The 20,560-nt window shown below is 36.2% G+C and overlaps 2 protein-coding genes across 5 annotated transcripts in view; one reads left to right on the forward strand and one right to left on the reverse strand.

Annotated features, from left to right (window-relative positions):
- The first annotated feature begins 1,181 nt into the window (after positions 1-1,181).
- LOC106714510 lies at positions 1,182-7,551 on the forward strand. Its single transcript, XM_045683158.1, has 7 exons — positions 1,182-1,252; positions 2,434-2,637; positions 2,749-4,154; positions 4,618-5,436; positions 6,250-6,456; positions 6,862-7,001; positions 7,246-7,551. Exons 2-7 carry the CDS (start codon positions 2,434-2,436, stop codon positions 7,494-7,496), a joined length of 3,027 nt encoding a protein of 1,008 aa, XP_045539114.1. The 5' UTR covers positions 1,182-1,252; the 3' UTR covers positions 7,497-7,551.
- A 2,515-nt stretch (positions 7,552-10,066) lies between these two features.
- LOC106714513 (trichohyalin) overlaps positions 10,067-20,560 on the reverse strand; it is a 62,314-nt gene continuing 51,820 nt past the window's right edge. For 3 of the 4 annotated variants that reach the window (XM_045683151.1, XM_045683152.1, XM_014507569.2), the window contains 3 exons: positions 19,975-20,246; positions 15,032-15,259; positions 10,067-11,504 (listed from right to left, as the gene is read on the reverse strand). In XM_045683151.1, coding sequence (XP_045539107.1) covers positions 10,390-11,504; positions 15,032-15,259; positions 19,975-20,246 — 1,615 coding nt within the window. In that variant the 3' untranslated portion in view covers positions 10,067-10,389. The remainder of the gene's footprint in view (positions 11,505-15,031; positions 15,260-19,974; positions 20,247-20,560) is intronic. The other variant, XM_014507570.2, reaches the window with a different exon arrangement.

Genomic DNA, 20,560 nt, shown 5'->3' on the forward strand with positions numbered 1-20,560 from the left:
TTGAAAACGTGATTTTTTTTCATTATAATTTACGTAGATGATATTTTATGCGAAATATTTTTTTCCATATAACATACAGACACTCTAATTACATTAATATGTATAGATACATTAGAAAGTTAACGATTATTGAATGTCGATGACACACAGATTTTAAAACGAAAAAAAAACTGATTTCATCAACTATGTTAATAAAAAGTTCTTTCTTCTAAATGATTTAATTCAATTAAATAATCAATTTTTAATTTAAAACAATTTGAATGGACATTAAATTTCATTAACTAGCGTCACTTTCGCTTTTTCTGTTTACGACTTGATTTGCATTTCTTACTAAACACAAAATGGTTCGTTTTTTAATTTGGTGCTATTGACATTTAAAGATTTTGTTATTTATATGTGGGTAGTTTTACTTATCTCACTTTAATGTTAATTATTTGAATAATAAAACATTAGATAAACTATCATTTGTCTAAGGAATAAAGTGGGTAATATAATCAGTAGAAATTGTACTAACTGGATTTCTTAAGAAGCAAAAAATGGTAATTGGTCGTAAAACATTAAATTTGATAGACTCTTTTCATAATAAAAATATCAGGAATTTCTAATTTTAATAAAAAGTTAAGTTAATTTCTCCTTCTGATTGGATTGATTTCCTAAGAAGAAGAAGGTTCTTGAATACATTTTAATGATAAATAATGCACTGTCTGTTCTCGACAGTATTTCCAAACCAGTACGAAATCCATAAAAAGCGAGCATACTTACACAAATGCTGGCGAAATGCCTGCAGTTCTTCTAGTGTTGTATTGCGGATATCCCTGAGAGTCGAGTCACCACGGTGTAACCGCTCGTTTGATCTATTCTCTTAAAAAAAAATTAATAATGGTGACAGGAAAAGTAACACGGACGTTATGCTTATATAATATTACAATTATGAGATCATTTGTAAAATAGCGTTTAATTTAAAATACATTTTAAGGTGACAACGTAATAGTACAGCGTGTATTTTTTTTAATTCCTGCCATCGTGTGGTTGCAGTTAATTGTATATTCACATTAATTTCTCAGAATGATTATATAAAATTACGTAACGATTGATTCCTTAAGAGCTTTTTGTAATTTAGTTTTCTTTTGCATAAATTATTCGACGGTTTGGTAATAAGATTGTAAATGTTTGTTTCAGAGCTTCGAAGTAATTTTGGAGGTTTCAAAATGCTAAGTAAATTCGGGCCCAAGGCCCAACAACGATCGAAGACGTGAGTAATTTTTTTTACTTTATTTTATAGTTATATTATAATGACTATATTTTTAAGTATTTTACATAATAAAAAAAATAACATCTCAATAATTGGAAATATTAACATTCACCTTCTTTCTTATTACGAGTATTCTATTCTCGTAGACAAAATCTTTAAATGAATAATTTCAATCCAGGTTCTTTGTGAGTTAAATATTTAGTTTTATACAAGGGTAAAATGTCTGAAATATTGTATTGACAGGTTTAATTTTTCATTCGAAGCAGTAGCAACATTTATTTTTGTCAAATTTCACGTGTTTGTCAATTTATCTTATAAGTGTTCTTTGTTTGACCAATTCAAATAACTTGATCAAACAAACTATTTGAAATATCTGTGTATGGATTCAAGAACCGCATCAAAAGATGTTTATCGGTTAGAAAACAGTCTTACCAAGCGTTTGTGGGTTTTGCGACGTTTCGTAACTGTTTTAAACAACGTGTATGATGCAACTGCTGCTATTACAACCTACATAGTGCTAAATTCATAGTAATCGCGGAAAAGATGTATAAATCATTACGCTATTTAGCAAAAAACAAGAAATAAGTATAGGGCATGTAACGTTTATCATGCATTATACTCGTAGACGTAATAGAGTATTAAACTGATATTGTATTCCAAAAATACTGTTAGACATTGTTTAGTTGAACACCCTTTAACCGCCACTGATTGATGTAATTGACGTCAACGTGGTGATATGTATAACCACAATGTATAATTAAGTACTTCATGATTTCTTTGCAAAGATCGTATTTCACAAGCCTACGCATATTTGATTAACCATGATTTGTCACAACTCCGCGCCGGGCGCTAGAGTCACGGTTTAAAAGGGTTGACGTATGTTTAAGCTAAAATTTTTTTTGAAACACTGTCTAAGTTTTTAATGGTCAGGCGAATAAATTGTTTAAATAATCGAGATTTTTTACGCATAATTACTAGTTTTATTTAGGTGCCCAATTCAATATGTCGAATACTAAAAACTAATAAGTATTCCCATATAATTTTATGAAACGAACCGCGAACTGCCTAAACACATGACTAGAATTTTTTGTGTCACAACAAATTTTGAGCCCAGGGGGTGGCAATATGTTTTTTTCCAGTGTTTCTGGAGTGGAAACCAACCAACTAATATTACGTTACAGATGGTGACTTGTGATAACGAGGGCTCGTCTCACGGCGGGTTCGTACTGGGCGGTCGCGAGGATGACACTCGCCGTTCCCGTGCGCCGAGCGTTTCCTCGCTTTCTCTCTATAAGCAGAAGATCGACGCCCTCTTCGATGACACCCGCTCGGTGACAAGCCTACCTCGCTATGGGGCCACTGATGTTGTTAGAAGAGATAGCAAAGTAAGCTTAACGTGTAACCGAAGCTACCAATATTAGTTAATCTCTAAAAACCAAGAAAAATGTTCTTTTTTACGTATGTGCTGTTTTAAAATAACTTTTATTTGTTCCCAGGTGAGCTTGATACATGACCATCAGGCACTGATATACGAAGACGACGATGATTACTGTCATAGGATCATGAAAAAGATCGATGGCTCCGTTCAGGACCGTGTTTCGAAGATGTTCGCTGACATGCATAACGAGCCTAGACAAATACCCGACAATATTGGCGTTCACGTATTCAGTGTACATTATCTTGGCTCAACACCTTTGCAAAGTAAAGTCACCAGTTTATCTGGTCTTCAAACACCACTTAAAGACTTATATTTCGCCTATAGAAGAAACTTTCGCCACAAAACAACGTTAACGGGCAGATTAGAAATATCTAATAGTGGTTTAAAAGTAAGATATAAAGGAGATAAAGGGGATTTGGAACAACTCAATCCGTTCCCAACGATAGCTGTGTGGTCCGCAGTAAAGTTTGTCGTACAACGCTCCGATGACGATGACAACGATTTGAGTTACGCTTTTATGCCTCTAATAACCGATCCGGATAACATCGATCGACATGCATTATTCAGAACATTAGATACACCGGACAAAAAATACATCCTCTCCCACAACGAGAACTCGCATTCGCCGCTTTTCGCTGTAGTGATGAGGAAGATCGGAGTAGCTAAACAACTGGAGTGTCATGGGTTTGTATGTCAAACGTCAGAAGACGCCATCGTTATAGCGGCGACGTTATACAAATCTCTTATGTCACACATGAACCGCCAAGGTCATTCTGATAAAAATAAATTCAAAAATCGTAACGGCGTCAGCTGCATGAGTATAACTAGCAGTGTCCCAGACCGCGACACTCCGATCCGGCCTCCGCGGAAAAAGCGAAGCACTTCGTCTTTAAGTGGAGACAGTGACAGAGCTGACGGATTCTCGGCGAGTGGATCATTCAGTGATAAGCCTAGATTAGAAAGAAAGTCATCAGCTTCATCGGAAAACGTATTGATATATCATTCGCAGCCAGTTTTAAACTATGAATCGAAACGAATAACGTTAGAAGAAGTTAAGGCCAAATTAGATACGATTAAACAGGATGCTAGTGGAAGTAATACGCCTGAACAAAAGAAACCTTTAACACAAGAATTTAATACTTCTAATAACATTTATACTAAACAAAAACCACACGGTAGTACTGAATCTACAGTACGTAGTCAAGTGTCAGAGAAGATTGAATTATTTAGGGAATTGGAGAGAAGGAAAAGTATACAAAGGCCACCAACTTTACCACCTCCAATACCTTCAAAACCACAGCTGCCACCACCGGAGCCACCAACCAAAGAAACATTAAGACGAACGCAGAGCGGAAGAAAATCTTTGAGTGAGTCGGGAGACATTTTGACAAAAGTGGCCATACCGCGCTCTGGCAGTTTTTTAAATGCTGGTGGATTGACTCGCTATAAGTCTATAGGACATAGGTATGTATGTAGTTAAGCTTTGGGAAGATAATTTAGTAAATTGGGTAAACTTACTCAAAAGACATAGATTTTTACTATTTCTATAATAATGCTACTAAATAAATGAATTTCATCACCTACAGTAATAGTAAAAATGTTTCTTCTTAAATTAAACTTTTCAAGATATTTATAAACAGTACATTATAATGTAACAGATTTTATGCTATTATAATTTTTCACTTGATTGGCCTCCTTAAATACTGCAAATAAAACAACGAGAACACACGATGCATGCCTAGCGAAGTGTTTCGACACGGCATGCCAGTAATCGCGCCCAGCAACCACATCCGCTACATTCTTCTCATACAATATAACAGTTACATTTTTTGTATTAACTTAGTAATTACATTTGCACAGGGGTTGATAATAATTCCTTTACTTATGTAGCATTATAAACTCACTGCATTCTTTCTTTCGATTACAGAAACAACGGTAAGAAAGGAGGCGGCTCACCATTGGGATTTAACGAACTGTTTAACGAATTTAAAGTACAGGAAAATTTGCATTCTATGGATGAAATACTCAATGCCATAATAGATCCCGAAGGAATGTCCTTTAATGATCTGAAACCGATTTACAAAGAGTTTCTGTTAAAATTAGCAGTAACATTAACGAAAGACGAAATATTTCAACACAGCAAAGCGATAATGAAAAAGCAAAAGAAAAAGATTTTAAGACGAAATAATACTTTCCAAAGCAAAAGAAGAAAGATATGTAAAGGAGCTAGTGGACTAAAAATGGTTTTTAGATTGCCTTTTAGTAAAGATAATAGGAGAAAGGAAACTAAGAAACAAATAAGTGCTGTAGAATCAGAAATAGAGACGAAGGAACCGGTGTCAGAAAGTTCAGTTTCAACGTCCAGTTACGATATTAGACAATTCCGTCCGAAAGATTCACCACCAATGATACAGCCGAAAAGACAAACAATGAGACAGAGGAAGAGATCAGATAAAGTTGTTCACGTATCGAAAAGGAATGGAAAAGTTTCGAGACCTGGAGAGAGGACATCTACATCAGAAGATTCTGATTTTTTGACACTTAGTAATCGTCTCGGTTGTCAAAACAGGAACAGTTCAAGTGGCTATGTGTCTTGTTCGGAATGTGAGTCTGAGAGTTGCGTAGATCGTTGCTATTGCTCATTGAAAGGTGAATGCAAAACTAAATGTTACTGTTCTGAAATTGAACTCGCTAAGGAACCGTCTAAATCTCGTTTAATTAGTAAAAGCTGTAAAGATTGCTCCAAGTAAGTTGAAATATTTTTTTCATTCTAAATCTATTGTAGATAATTACTAATATTTGTGTGATAAATATGTTATAATTCACTAAAGTAACTCGTTATAGAAATAAATAATCAAACAATTCACACTTGAGCGCGAGCAAGTAGAAATCACAACAATATACATTTTTTAAATTATTATTCGTATGAGTCTAAATAACATTTCTCTACTTTCATCCGTCTGCGTTTTACAATTCATTTACTTTGACAGAGATGCGTCTCGGTGTAGAGATTGTGCTCTTTTAATTACATTAACTGAAGCAATTTCTGCAATGGAATTTGCGCCTTGTTTATTTTAAATTTATGTTTCATTATATCTACTTCAGTCGTAGGTAGAAATGAAATGTGCGCTGTAATCAGAGCATGCAACGTCCGCGCATCGCGACGCCTTATGACTAACTGAACCGAATTATAATTACTTACAGTTCACTACGAATTCATAATTTCACTAGTTTTCCTATGCTCATTAAAGTGACGTGTATTTTGATGAGATTTAATTATTTACAAAACTTTCTCTACTTCATATCAGTAAAAAACACATAGTAAGCTGATCTTTCATCGTGTTTATGTCCAACAAATGTGTACTCATTAGCCACTGATTTGATCAAACTGTGGGTTATTGTTATAGTTTGGTTTACAGTAATATTTGTATTAATTTCTAATTAATCTTTTAGTCTTTTAATAAATTTTAATTATATCCTAAACGCATGATATACACGTGAAACGGTGTTTAAGAAAGATGTGACAGTTTTGTAATGTTTTTTAATTTTAAATTTACAGAGAAGTGTACGATGGAGATTACAGTTACTGTTCTTGTGATTCTGAGAGTTGTGAAGATAGTAACAAATGTTATTGCACCAGTCCACGTAGAAATACTATGCAAAGTTCCCAGAGCTTGGAATATCTGCGCAGCCCCACACAAAGAAGCTACTCGGATCGAATGAAGCGTGCCTTCGATGACTACGATTATAAAGTCACTAGAGCGAGGTAAGATAATGTTATAATAATTATAACTACTTATTCGTTTGGCCTCTTCTGGTTCTCTCTTCTATATAAAAGTTCATAAGAGATTTGTAAGTCCACAAATTTGTATTATTACAGTATATAGTAGCTTCTCTCTATCACATTATATTCTTTTTCGTTTCCCACCTTTTTGATTATTCACACACTTGTCTCTTCGCTCTACGATGTTCTTAAAAAGCCGGAGAAAAAAAGGAGTTGTTGTAAGATTGTAAATATGAAAGTGATGAAGGTACCCTAAGTTTGAAAGTTGTGAACCTCAAGGGAACCCTCATAGAACCTCATGAGGAACAAAATTTAATCATTCTCTTCTCAATGCAAACTGCGTTCAAGTGTCTTAGAAATAATATAATAATGTAAAAATATTTGCAGGTCAAGTGCTGCGTCAAGTCGTCGTCGCGAGGAGCGAGCGCGGAGAGCGCGCAGCTCTGACAGCCTGGCGCTGGACTACGAGCTGCTGCTGCAGAACAAGCCGCGCGACCTCGCCAGGCGCAACATGCAGCGTCTTACTGGTTACACATATTTTTGTGATAGATGAAACGAAATGAAATATGAGTTTAGTTATTAAGAGTAATCAATTTGATGAATGCATCCATTTGTGAAAGACACAGATTATGAGGTTTCAATCTTAAACTTACTTTAAAGATTCAGTCCGTTTTTATGAAAGACTTTAGGAGAGGGCTCTCAGCATAACTCAAACTAATGATCATGAAGCAGAATATATTTAGTTATTAATATCTCCTTTTTGGTTTTCAGTTCGCAGCACCGGCGCGGGCTCTCACGACGCTCTCAGTGTTAAGAAGTCAGCAGAGATGGCGGCTCTGTTCGCAGACGTTCGTCTATCTCAGAGAACTGATGTGCGGTCTCTGGCCGGGGGGCGAAGGTCCAGGCCTCCGCCCTTGCCGCCGACTCCGCCGCGCAACGCTCCGCAATTAGCTAGAATGTTTGAACACATGCCTCTGAGCAGGAATGCTAGTCTTGAAGATACTTTGGGCTATTTGCCCTAGATGTAGGTAAGACTGCTAATAATTTGATACGTTAAGATTATCTGAAAATTCTGAAAAGTATTTTAGTAACTAAAAAGTACTTTTCAGAATTTTCAGATAATCTGAATCTAAATGAAAATGTATTATTCTGCTACTATTACACAATCGATACATTCCATATTGAAAATATCATTTAGTTCTACAAAAATACAAAATAAATAACTGGGTCTAAAACTGAACCTTGTGGGACGCTGCATTAATACGATGGATTACGATTAAAATTAAAACCAAATTTTATAAAAATGGAATTATATAATTAAATCGAAGTTAATTGTATCCAATCAAAGTGTTGCAAACAAACATAAATACATGCAAAACGTAAAATCTAGAATGTAAGTCTGTCGATTGCATATGAAATTGCGTGTATAATTATTTTTAATTGTATCCGTCCTCGATCCGTAAATATATCGTCTAAGCTATGGTTCAATTCACAAAAGTATTTAATTGAGTAAATTTTCAGCGTCTAATTATATTTGACACAATAATTTATTGATCTAGTATTGCCAATGCATTTAATAATGCCAATGGAATTCAGACTAACGATATAGGCTATTCTTGTGAAATACTGTGAATTTTATAAGGTGATCAACTCTATGTATCCTCTATCAATCTAATTTTGTCTGTGAATATTGAAAATATAATCTGAAAAGGTTTTTTATTCACTAAAATCTTACTCCATAGCCTTATTTTGTGGTCTTATTTGTCAAGAAGAAAAGTTTAATGCTCGGGTTACATTATTCCAGTCCAGCGATAGAAATTAGCGCTGGATTGAATTTGGAAAGATGGAAATATACAGTCACACAGAGTGGGTTTGTGTGGTTTCAGTTTTAATTCAGCGTTGATTTAGATCACTGGACTGGAAAATATAAACTTGGCACATTGTAAGGATTGTAATGTATATTTTGCCACATCAAGATAGTTATTACGGTGAGTTTCCACTGCTGAAAAATACACGAAAACATATTGTTATAACAGTTTTTCTGATAGAATCAAAGAGTTTAACAATATGTTTTTGTTGAAATGTTTCGACATTGGTAACGATTACTGTGAAGATGAAGGGAAGGAATTCAGATTGTAGTTTTACACTTTTTTTGTATCTCAAAACGTATACCACCTTATTATATAAAATAAGGATTTCAATTAGGTATATAGATGTACTATAAAATATTTAATCTATGTATGTAGTTATTTATTTGTTAAAATAACCTTTATGCATAGGTGCAATATGTCGAGTCAAGTAATTCTTTAAGTGCAATCACGATTTTTACATTGACTATTATTTATTTTTTTAATATTTTGATATTCGACGACGAAACGATTTTATAACGACGACTTATCGTGTGTTTTTGAGACCAAAATCTAACAGAGATAACAACATGTTTTAAACGAGGATTTTTATGTCAGAAACCCACTGTTAAAAGTTCAAAAAAATTAAGAAAAAGACGGATCAAACTTTGTAACAGTTGTATTGTAAAATATAAAACTATGGAGTCGTTTTAATTATAAAATCGTTTTGTCATTAATAAAAAACTTTTACTAATGTAGCTATAATTTTTACTATTAATATTGAATGTGCAATAAAAATGAAAATTATTTTCATTCAACAACTAGATGCTTCCTGCGACGTGCAATATTTTTTCTTTTTGTACATAAAATTGTTTAATGGTGTAAAAATAAAATGTTTACAAATATATATTTTGTTTTCTTTATTAATTATAAATTTTTATAAAGAACGGTAAAGTTTAAAAAGGGACAATCAAATTTCAGACATACTTTTTAGCAAAAAACACTAAGTACAGACAGTAAATGATCTTTCCTAGATCTTATAAAAATATTTTTCTAGGTAATTTAAGAGTTAACGCACATTCATCCACATCGTCCACCCGACACAGTCAAGTCTCACGTCAGTTAAACCTTAATACAACTTCCACGATTGATTCCTTTATTGACTTAAGAATTAATTTATTTGCAAAATATAAAATCTGAATCAAAAATATATCAATTTATTAACATTCCACAATTACAATGTAGCCCTAATCTCTTCACTGGTACATTATTGTCCTTATTGTGAAATAAAACAATTTATTTTTACATACAATTATTATTCTAATCCACTATCTTATAAAATCTCATTATATGTTTTCAGTATTACTAACAATTTTTATAACCTTATTTATTAATAATATTAGTAACTAATACATAATTAGAACATCTGTTATCTTACAAATCATATTTTAATTACTTTTTTTTACTAAACAACATTGTAACATAACCTTATATTTACAAAGATATAATTCAATGACTCAAAGTCTTTATGAGTATTTATATGTAAGTATTAAATAACAGCTAACAGACAGGAAATTATAAATACTGTGAATTATAGATTTGGAAAAATACTTCGATTACAAAAATAATTATAACCAAATTATTGCAAGGATATTGCATTGAAAATCAGCAAACAGTGACGTTAAATAATTACTAATTGTAATTTAAACAGTATAAAAAGTTATTACATAATTCATACGTATTTACTCGTTAAAGATCGAAATTAAGGTCGACAACTATAATATTGCACCGTCTTATATTAGCATTTATTATGTTAATATAAGAGGTTTGTTAATTTTTAAATTGGTACAAAATAAAAAATAATTGACTCCAAAAACATCAACTCAGCTTTGATTACACTTTATGGCAAAACTGAATACAGTATGAGGCGCATACTCAGTTATAACATGTGTAAACATTGTAATCTGGTACTTTCTGCACACAATAGCAACGTCTGTACCGAGCTCCGCACTCGCGACATCTGTTTGCTCGTCATCGAGAGGTACATCAGTAGATGTACTATGGCATATCAGTAGGGTCTGACGGTCCCGAGGCGGCCGCGCGGGATGGGCTCAGCGTAACTGTGCCGGAATTTGGTGGGCTGGCGCTCGGCCAGCTCGCGGAAGTCCCGGTACTCGCGGTCGTAGTACCTGTCTCTGTCCCTGTCGCCCTCGGGATACGCCACACGCTGCTCGTCCAGCAGCCGGGAGCGGCTGAAGGCGCGCTGCCGGTCCGTCCACTCCCGACGCCGCTCCTCCAGCACCGGCTCGATCTCGTCCTCCTCTATGCGACGGTCCAGCTCTCGCCGCTCCCTGTACCGGTCGAACTCGCGCTCCGGCTTCGGCTCGATCCTGTTCAGGTAGTCCTCTGCGCCGTACTCGTACCGCTTCTCGTCACGCTTGCGGCCGACGCGCGGCAGCCTCTCTATCTCCCTGTGGCCGAGGTCCGCGGGGTCGACGTCTCGCACGCGCTCTATGTCCTTGCGCCGGTCCGAGTCGCGGTGAGAGCGTTCGATATCCCGGTGAGAACGGTCAGGTTCTCGTCGGGAGCTCAGCTCTCGGTGGCGCTCCTGCCGCTCGTCCCTTCTCTCTTCCTCGGGGGAAGAAGTCGAGCGACTATTCCTTTCGAGCATGCTCCTCCTCATGGCCATATGCTGCTCCAGCTCCCTGTTGAATCTCTCCCTTTCCAGGTTCATGAACTTCTCCTTGGCGACGTTGAAGCGGTCCTTGGGCGAGGTTTCGGCGAGTTTGAGGCTGCCCTCGCTGGCGCCGCGTTGCAGTTTGCCGAACCGTCGGTCGTCACCCCGGTCTATGCTGCGGTTGGAGGGCTTGGCGTCGGGCACGTATCGCCGTCTGTAGCCGGTGGCGTCGTCGAGGAACTTGTCCGGCTTTTCCTTGGCGCCACGTTCGAGAGACTCGTGGCGGAAGCGGCGTTCAAAAGTGGCGTCGCGGAAGGGTGCGAGCTGGTCGCGGAAGGGCTCGACGGGCGGCAGGTAGTCGTCGTTATAGGCGCGCTCGTAGCCGCGCGGAGAGAGCGCGCGGCGCGGGGGCGAGGCGGCTCGTGGTGGCGAGGCGGCGCGGCGCGGCGGGGACGCCTCGAATGCCTCGTGCATCATGTACGCCGTACTCTCCGCCCAGTCCTCCTCTGAAAATCATAAAAAAAGATTTACTCAGGTAACAAAGGAATCTGTAATTTAAAAAATGTGATTTTCCGAGAAATATCTTTAAACACACAATCTTTTTTTGATGATATCTTGGTAATAATAAATAAATAGATTTTAAAGCAGTAAATGACACAAAAAATAACGCCACCGCCTACGCTAAATATTTGGCATAATCTCTACTCAAATTTGAGCCAATAACCTCTATAATTATGACTAATGTGGCTTTGTGGGAACAAGTTCTATTCGTTTGTCAATGTTCACTTTTATGTTTAACGGGATATAGAGTCATCTCTGTGGATACATATAGCGAGTCAACACGTTTTTAAAAACGAAATCGACATAGAAAGAAACCTGTCACACTCCCACGCGATGCTCGTCATTATCGTCCGCAACCGTTAAGTAGTTAGGGTGTGTTCACATTGTAAAAGCTGTAGCGAAAGTGCTAATAATGAAAAAAAGCAGCTAATCCCATACAAGGTTGTCATTACATTATCATCATCGGCCTTTGTATGCCCACAGCTGCACATAGGCCTTCCCCAAAGCCTTCTACTGTATGTTCTGCGCCGTCCGCCATTACGCTATTTCATAATTATATCGGCAATAACGATAAATAAGTGGATATTGTGATATTCAGAAATCTTCTAATATATAAAATTCTCGTGTCACAGTTTTCGTTCCCGTACTCCTCCGAAACGGATTGACTGATTCTTATGAAATTTTGTGAGCATATTCAGTAGGTCTGAGAATCGGCCAACATCTATTTTTCATAACCCCCACCCCCATTTAGATTTTTTTAACTGCGCGCGGACGGAGTCGCGGGCGACAGCTAGTCATTATATAAAAAAAATTTCGAGGTCAAATAAGTTAAAAACATATTAAAAAATGTGTTCAAAAATATCTCCACTACTAAAAAATATTAAGGAACTCTCGCTTAGTATTCAGCTTGTTAATAAAGTAGCGGCTTTATATTTAAAACGCAAGCTTGCCTGAGATTTAGGTTTCGCGATTCTTTTGGTTTCATTATATTGTGTTGAAACTAATTCCCTGCGCACACCATTAAAATAATTAACATTTTTACTTCCATTGTCTTCAGCAACAATAACACAAAGAGTACATCTGTTTAAAAAACTACAGATAACTAAGTAGATCATCTTAAAATAGTATTGTATTAAATTTTTTCAAGGACAAAAATAAAATTTGCATATGATGAAGTGTAATCAAGTTATTTTATTCTGTTCAGGATTTTTTTTTTTTGCAATCAGTCTTTAAAACTTTATGCAGATATGAGGAACGAGTAATCTTTCAGAATTATTTCTCCATCAAGAAACTTCTTCTTTTAAACAGACCTTAGTGAGTCTTGTTTGTTACATAATAGTGGCCCTTTTAAGCCTCCTTCTGTGGTCACATTTAGGTAAGGTTGCAACCAGGGGATTATAGTGGTTTGCAATTCTTGCTTTATAGCGCTCAGCAATCACTTTGAGCTCCTGCTGGACGGTGTTCACTTTTAGTACGTCATGCACCTCTGAGTTTTTAATAAACCAGGGGGCATTCGAGATGTTCTTAAGTATACGGTTTTGCACCCTTTGTATGATGTTTAAATTTGAAGCACTTGCAGAACCCCAAACTTGTATCCCATATTTCCATATTGGTTTGAGAACAGCATTATAAAGTAGAAGCTTATTATCCAAGCTTAGAACAGACAGTTCAGGATTTTTTTAAAGACAATTTGGGTCAATTATATTTTTTATTTAAAACACTACATTGTAATGTTAACTGTTAATTTTGATCACATGCCCTTTGAAACACCTTAACTAGAAATATTTTATGTACTCTAAAGACATATCAGATGTTTGCTGCGTTCTTAAGATAGTCTCCTTAAAAGATTTTTTATGATCTGATTATTTACTGATCTTAATAACATTATAAACTAGCTTTGACCCGCGACTCCGTCCGCGCGGAATAAAAAATAGAAAACGGGGTAAAAATTATCCTATGTCCGTTTCCTGGTTTAAGCTACCTGCCCACCAATTTTCAGTCATATCGATTCAGCCGTTCTTGAGTTATAAATAGTGTAACCAACACTACTTTCTTTTATATATATAGATATAGATAGATGCGTTGTTTGTTTCCACGTAATTCCAGAACCGCTGAACGTAACTGTATGTAATTTAACTGAAGACAAATTGTTAATTCTTTGCTAAGGAAGTTGAGGTACCGGCTAGTAAAGTATAAATAATACGTTTATTTCAAGTGTATAGTGACCATGACGTAATAAGTCGGGTCACGACCGCGATGATGCCATCGTTTCTATTTGGTTTTGCTTTTTAAATTAAAATAAACATTGCTAAGATCATTTTAAAGTTAAACCTGCTTTACAATAGACAATGTTTTTTATAACAGTGCAGAATAACAAAGACGTTTTGGTTTTGTAAGAAATAACTATTTGTTCTTCTAGAACATAAATCTTTCTTCTCGATAATTTGTTCTTTCTTCTTTAAAATCACAAACATCGTGACCGTGAATCATGACTTCTAGTGATTCAATTTGATGCACATTTCTACTTTATTTTACTAATATTATAAATGCGAAAGTTTAGATGAATAGATGGATGCTTATTTGAAGGTATCTCCGGTACGGCTCAACGGATTTTGATGAAATTTGGCATAGATGTAGAACATAGTCTGGAAGAACACATAGGCTATTTATTAAGTTTCTTTTTAATTCCGCGCGGACGTAGTCGTGGCCGACATCTAGTTTACAGCCCATATTAAAGAAGAATAGCAATCGGTAACATTCTGGTCTACGAGGGAAGAAGGTTCTAGAACCCATCTAGTAATTGTCTTTTGTTTACTTATGATTATCAATATTGTTATGGAGACGAAAGACTGACTAATGGTAGTCTGATAGTCTTTCTTAAATTAGTAGTTTTGTTCTTGCAAATATTGTAAGCATGTAAAAGGTAAGCTAAAAGCCTAGAATCCGTGGGAAATAAGGTTAGAAATTTCTTTGTGATCCATTATGACAGATTAGTTAAGAATATCAAAACGGTCATGTATTTAATCTACATCTTTTATTTTATAATGATTAATACTTTAGCTTTCCAATATAAATGAGTTCATTGTAAATAAAGGTCGTGCGATACATTGGTATTGAAAATATACTCACAAACATATATTGTTCTATACAAAATGAGAATCTATTCATCTGTTCAATGACGAATCTGTTACATGCGTAAATATTGCTTTGTTTAGTATTGAGATTTTACGTCGGTAAAACTTATTCACATATAAAATTATCCCTACAAGGGTGAGTAGTGCTAAATTCAATAATTATATCTAAAAACCAATCGTAAACCTATATTTGTCTAAATCAAACTCTTACAGATACATTGGAAATAGGTTCTGTTAAAGCGAAACAGATATAGTTTTCGCCGTGAGCTTCGACAAATTCCGTATCGGGCCTATTTTGTACAGCAGTGCAAGTGTTAACTATATAAAAGTATACTAACCACTAGTACTATGATTATCGTGTTGTCTAGTGTAGTCATTCCTCTCTGGTGAGGGCGCGAGGTCACTGCCAATACCAGAACTGCCTCCGGATGACTCCAGCTTGCGTCTCGCATTCACACCCACTATATTCTGATTGAGACAGCGCCGTGTGTCTATGTTACTGAGGTTTCCTTTCTGACGATGCACCGTATCGTAGTCTCTCGGTGGTAGAAGAATAGGGCTTTTGCCTGAAATGTAGAAATACGTATTTAGTTAGTGAAGCTATTAACTATTAATAAATTGTGGAATTCTATCAATTGCTTGAAGCTATACTACTTGTTTCATAAATATATATATATATATATATATAACGGCCGGGGTGGCTCGCTATCAGAATTATTATTGATTGAGATCACTTGTGGGCGGCTATGGGTAATATCGGATTCAAGGAATACACTGCTTATCACTTCTCAACTCGTTATAATTGATTCACAGGCTCATGTACAACGAACAATGCTTTAGTTACGATCCATATTTCCAGAATGACTAATGTCAGACAGCGCATCGTACAAGAAGTCTCTTCGAACACAGCTCGTGTTCTAATTTCGATTTATTAAAGTTGATTTCTTCTTCTGATTGCGACACGGCCGTCCTGCGAACACCCGTCCTCGGGTGATGTTAGATTGCAAACACCGGTCTCAGTGTGTTCTTAGCATGTGAACATTAACTCAAGGAAATATTTTGTTACGCTCGGCCACTCCTGGCCCAACTTCTGTTATCTAACGGGACACCGCCGTAAAAATCAACTTACTCTACAACGTTAGTTACTCCCAATCTCCCAGAAACCCACCGAGTAAGATCTCTAACGCCACGGCCTCTCGACCGAATTTCACTCAACGGCTCTCTAGCCGAATCTTTCACCACGGCTCTCCCGCCGAATCTCTCTCCACGGCTCTCCGGCCGACCAAACACCTGTGTTACCGTGATATCACACCACCGATCTGTACAAATGGATAGGCTATTTGCTTGGAAATGATAGCTTTTGCTTAGTTCTGCCCTAAAAGTGCATGTTCACGTTTATTATTTCTATTATTAGTTTGAATCATCACCACCGCTACCAACCAAAAATACAGTCAACGCCAAAATAGCGAAAATCAAAAATCAAATACACAAAACACCACGTCTTTCAGCCTGTACATTTATAGAGGTCAGTGCATCACACACACTGCGGTCCTCCAGACCTCGATCTCTGCCCGTCACCCTGTGACGTGGCAGTTCCACATCCGGTCCTCGAGACCTCTGCCCGTCACCCTGTGATGTGACAGCTCCACACCATGGTCCTTGAGACCCCTGCCCGTCACCCTGTGACATGACAGTCACACAAACCGGTCCTCCTGACCCCGACCTCCGCCAGAGTAGAACGCGCACCGCTCACCCACGGACTACTTGAGCTGCCCCAAGAGATACCGATTTCCACAGGGCTACGGTTACGACGTAATAACTACTGGTACGGTCGAACACAATACGGCCGATAGAGATCTTTACCCGAGTTTCTGTTACAAATTAGCTTTACTAAATATCACCAAATTCATTATCAACTCCACTTATCTTGCACCAAGCTTTGCAATCCTGCAAACGTCGCTGGTATCCACCAACCGCTGCCACGCAGACGCCACTGCAGTGGCTTAAACCCGCCAGTCTCGGCCATACTGACATTAGCACGTCCCCGTGCTATCCTCATAACAGACTTCCTTCATATTGTACATCTGCAAAAACAAAACGAAACCGCAGAGATTACTGTGTCACACCGCTCGTCTTATTCTGACATCATACGTATCATTACGATTTACGAATAGTTAATAATCATATCAATTAACTGTAAGAATGTTTGACCTTAAGGACATTAATATCTCCAATACAAAATTCTCTCCGTTACTAACTCATGGCAACATGGCTCAAACAATCAAACCATCTGCACCAAATGTCATTTCGTACGATAACGTCGACAACATCATTTCAAAGATTTACTTCATAAATTTAGTAGAAGTCAAACTTCCTTATTCACAATTTACAGATTTTAAAGTTTTGACATTAAGTAAAGAAAAAAATAATCGGTAAAGAAACAACAATAATATTCGTAATGAAAACATCCTGTAATTACATGCCATATTTTCATTCAGTTAGTAGCAAACTCTAAAAGTTCTTTTTTTCTTAGCAAGCATAGCTCCTAGGCACCAGATTCAAATTCTCGTAAGCATATTGTGATTACATTAAAACCCAAAGATTTAATATCAATGCCAACCCGTTTTTATCGATTTTACTGAATTGCACTTGTTAATTCTTACTAACATCTTTACGACACCCACATTAACACCTAGACACGGAACCGTTTGAACTAGTTAATGTCAACAAACCATTTGTTTACTTGCAATAGTAACTAAAGACCGAAGGGCTAATCCGCTAAGGGAAAGCCACAAACAAGAAAATGAATTTAATTGAACTTCAGACCGAGAAGAGTTTACTATCTGTCAAATCTAATCACGTCTAAACACATTTTCGCTTTTAAGAAACAGCTACAAGATTTAATTCATTTCTGTTTAAATAATTTTCATTAAAACTGTCAGGGTCATGTCAGTTGACATTCAAAGAACTCGCTATATTTTTAAAATTTTGACAATCAGTTTCATTTTTCTGAATCGTCAATCATTGAGAACAACATCCTTTAATTACAAAATTGACATGACATTATTGATTAATGACAAATAAAAACCCCGAAATGTAAAATAACCGACTCACTAAATAACTCCGAACATAATTGTGCATTGCACAAATAACCGAAATACTAATTGAACTATTATTTTGGTGCCACACATTAAACCAATAGTTTTGAATTATCTAACTTTAATAGAATACGTTACGACTAGTGCCCAATAGCATAACAGCTAAAACACACAAAATAGTACAGAAACGAACTCACCGGATGATTAAGTGAAGACACCACCTGTAGGATGATTATGAACTGTTGATATGAAAGAACACACATTCACGCAGAATGCATTCAAAGCATTCAATAGGTTGCACGACCCAACTACTTTTGGGAGACCTCTAACCCCTTGCGTCATCTTGCTCTTAAAGCCATCATTCTTTCTTTTCAATTTCAATTCGTTTCATTCTGATCTAGAATATCGTTTCTTAATTGTTGATGATCATTTTGGACTTCCGTATTAACCCGCATTGAATTATTTTGTCCTTAAGATTGGTTGAGGTGGATTTCGGCTATCCGGTTTTATTCACCTCTGCTCCAAATAGTGATTCAATGCCCATGCCGAACCAATGTCTAAAGTGGCTTGTTATTCTAATGAAATACTTCAATGTCTAATGTAGCAATACATTTTTACGTAATCTTTCTGCAATGTCAAATTCATAATTTGGCAATTATTTTCTTTTGACATTTGGTTTCTCGAAGCATAATGTCATGGATCCACGCATGCGCGTTGGATTTTTCTTTCTTTCCTCGTAATTTATCTTCGAAATAGTTTTCTTCAAATTATTGTATGCCATAGGATTCCCAAATTACGTTAGCGGCTCACTTGTATCGGTATGCGTATACCTCGTACTGCTGCGTAGCGACTCATGCATACTTCGTTTACGTATTTAGTTGCTGAAACCTCTAGATCGTACACAAAATCAAATAATATTCTCATAATCTTCCACATCAATGTTTCTTACTTACGTTCTACCAAATTAATTGCGTAGTCGGAATAATTTTCTTTAATGACGGACGGAACGTCATGTTATTTCTTTTCTTTTCTCAATGTCATATTTCACGGAGAATTTTACAAATACCAACTGAAAAAAAATTGCGCTCATCTCCATTTTCTCAATTACGACTTGAACCGATATGGATCCCACTTCTGATAACGGCCGGGGTGGCTCGCTATCAGAATTATTATTGATTGAGATCACTTGTGGGCGGCTATGGGTAATATCGGATTCAAGGAATACACTGCTTATCACTTCTCAACTCGTTATAATTGATTCACAGGCTCATGTACAACGAACAATGCTTTAGTTACGATCCATATTTCCAGAATGACTAATGTCAGACAGCGCATCGTACAAGAAGTCTCTTCGAACACAGCTCGTGTTCTAATTTCGATTTATTAAAGTTGATTTCTTCTTCTGATTGCGACATATATATAAATATGTTTGTACGTAGCATTACAATATTGTATATATTTTTATATCACAAGATGGTAAACGTGTAAACGGCCACCTGAATACGCCTAAAAAGCGAAGCGATCGCTGCCCGTAGACCTGCGCAATTTCAGATGAGTTGCCTGCTTTTAATCGACGGAGGAGGGGATGCACAAAAATAGTATAAAAAGGTAGTTCCGCGGGGGCGCTGCTGTGCCCCCAGGTTATAAATCATATTGGAATTATTATTATATATGTTACAGAGGAATATTACAAAATATATAAAAAAAATTATTACAGAAAAATTATAATTAAAAAAATTAAGGGTTCTTGAAGGTGAGAATTTACTTTACCTTTTTCTTTACTAATATACTGTAATTTATTATAATAGATTAAGTATATAGATATAAAAAGAGTACGTATGTATAAATATTAGTAAATGTGCCATTAAGTTTAATAACAGTAAATGGTCCTACTGTTTAAAAAGATTAGCACATTTATTCTTTTAAATCTTTAAAAAATCACTTATAAAAATACGTAAATTAGTAAAAAATATTTCGAGAATTTTAGAGAAAGGTGATTATATTTTATTAAAAAAAATATTAGAAAAAGTGTCTAGACTGACGACATACTAAACTAAAAGGTTTTTAAGATTTATATTACATGTTATACATTATACTACAAACTACAACTACAAAAACTAAAAACCAATAAAAGTGCACTAACTAGCAAAGCTACACTACTCAAATTATAAAATTCAACTGACCTAGACCCTTTTTACCTGTAGACAATTTCTGTTTCAATTCGGCTGCCAAGCTGTCGTAAAGATTCGCCACACATCGTTCTTCGTTACTTCCGGAGTCAGATTCTCTGGATACTTCACTCCCGAGGGAGGAGTCTGGAGGTTTCTTTGATGGAAGAGCTCCACGCATTTGTAACTTCCTTTCTATATCCGCAAACTTTTTCTGGTTCTCTGGTCTCTCTATTAATGCTTGAAGATGTGTGTACAACATCTCAGCGGTATGATCAGAATCGCATCTGTTGAAATAATATTAAATTATTAATAATCTTGTATGATCATTGATATTTTAAGAGGATGTCGAAAACGTGTTTAAAATATTCAATTTTAATTATCATTAGTCATTCGTTAGCTTTTAGAAAATGTTTTTAAAAATATATTTTAAACTAGCTGTCGCCCGCGACAATCTCCGCACGCAGTTAAAAAAAAAATGAAAAATAGATGTTGGCCGATTCTCAGACCTACTGAATATGCTCACAAAATTTCATGAGAATCGGTCAAGCCGTTTCGGAGGAGTACGGGAACGAAAACTGTGACACGAGAATTTTATATA

This window comes from Papilio machaon, chromosome 21 (genome assembly GCF_912999745.1).
Source record: "Papilio machaon chromosome 21, ilPapMach1.1, whole genome shotgun sequence".
Lineage (NCBI taxonomy): Eukaryota > Metazoa > Arthropoda > Insecta > Lepidoptera > Papilionidae > Papilio > Papilio machaon.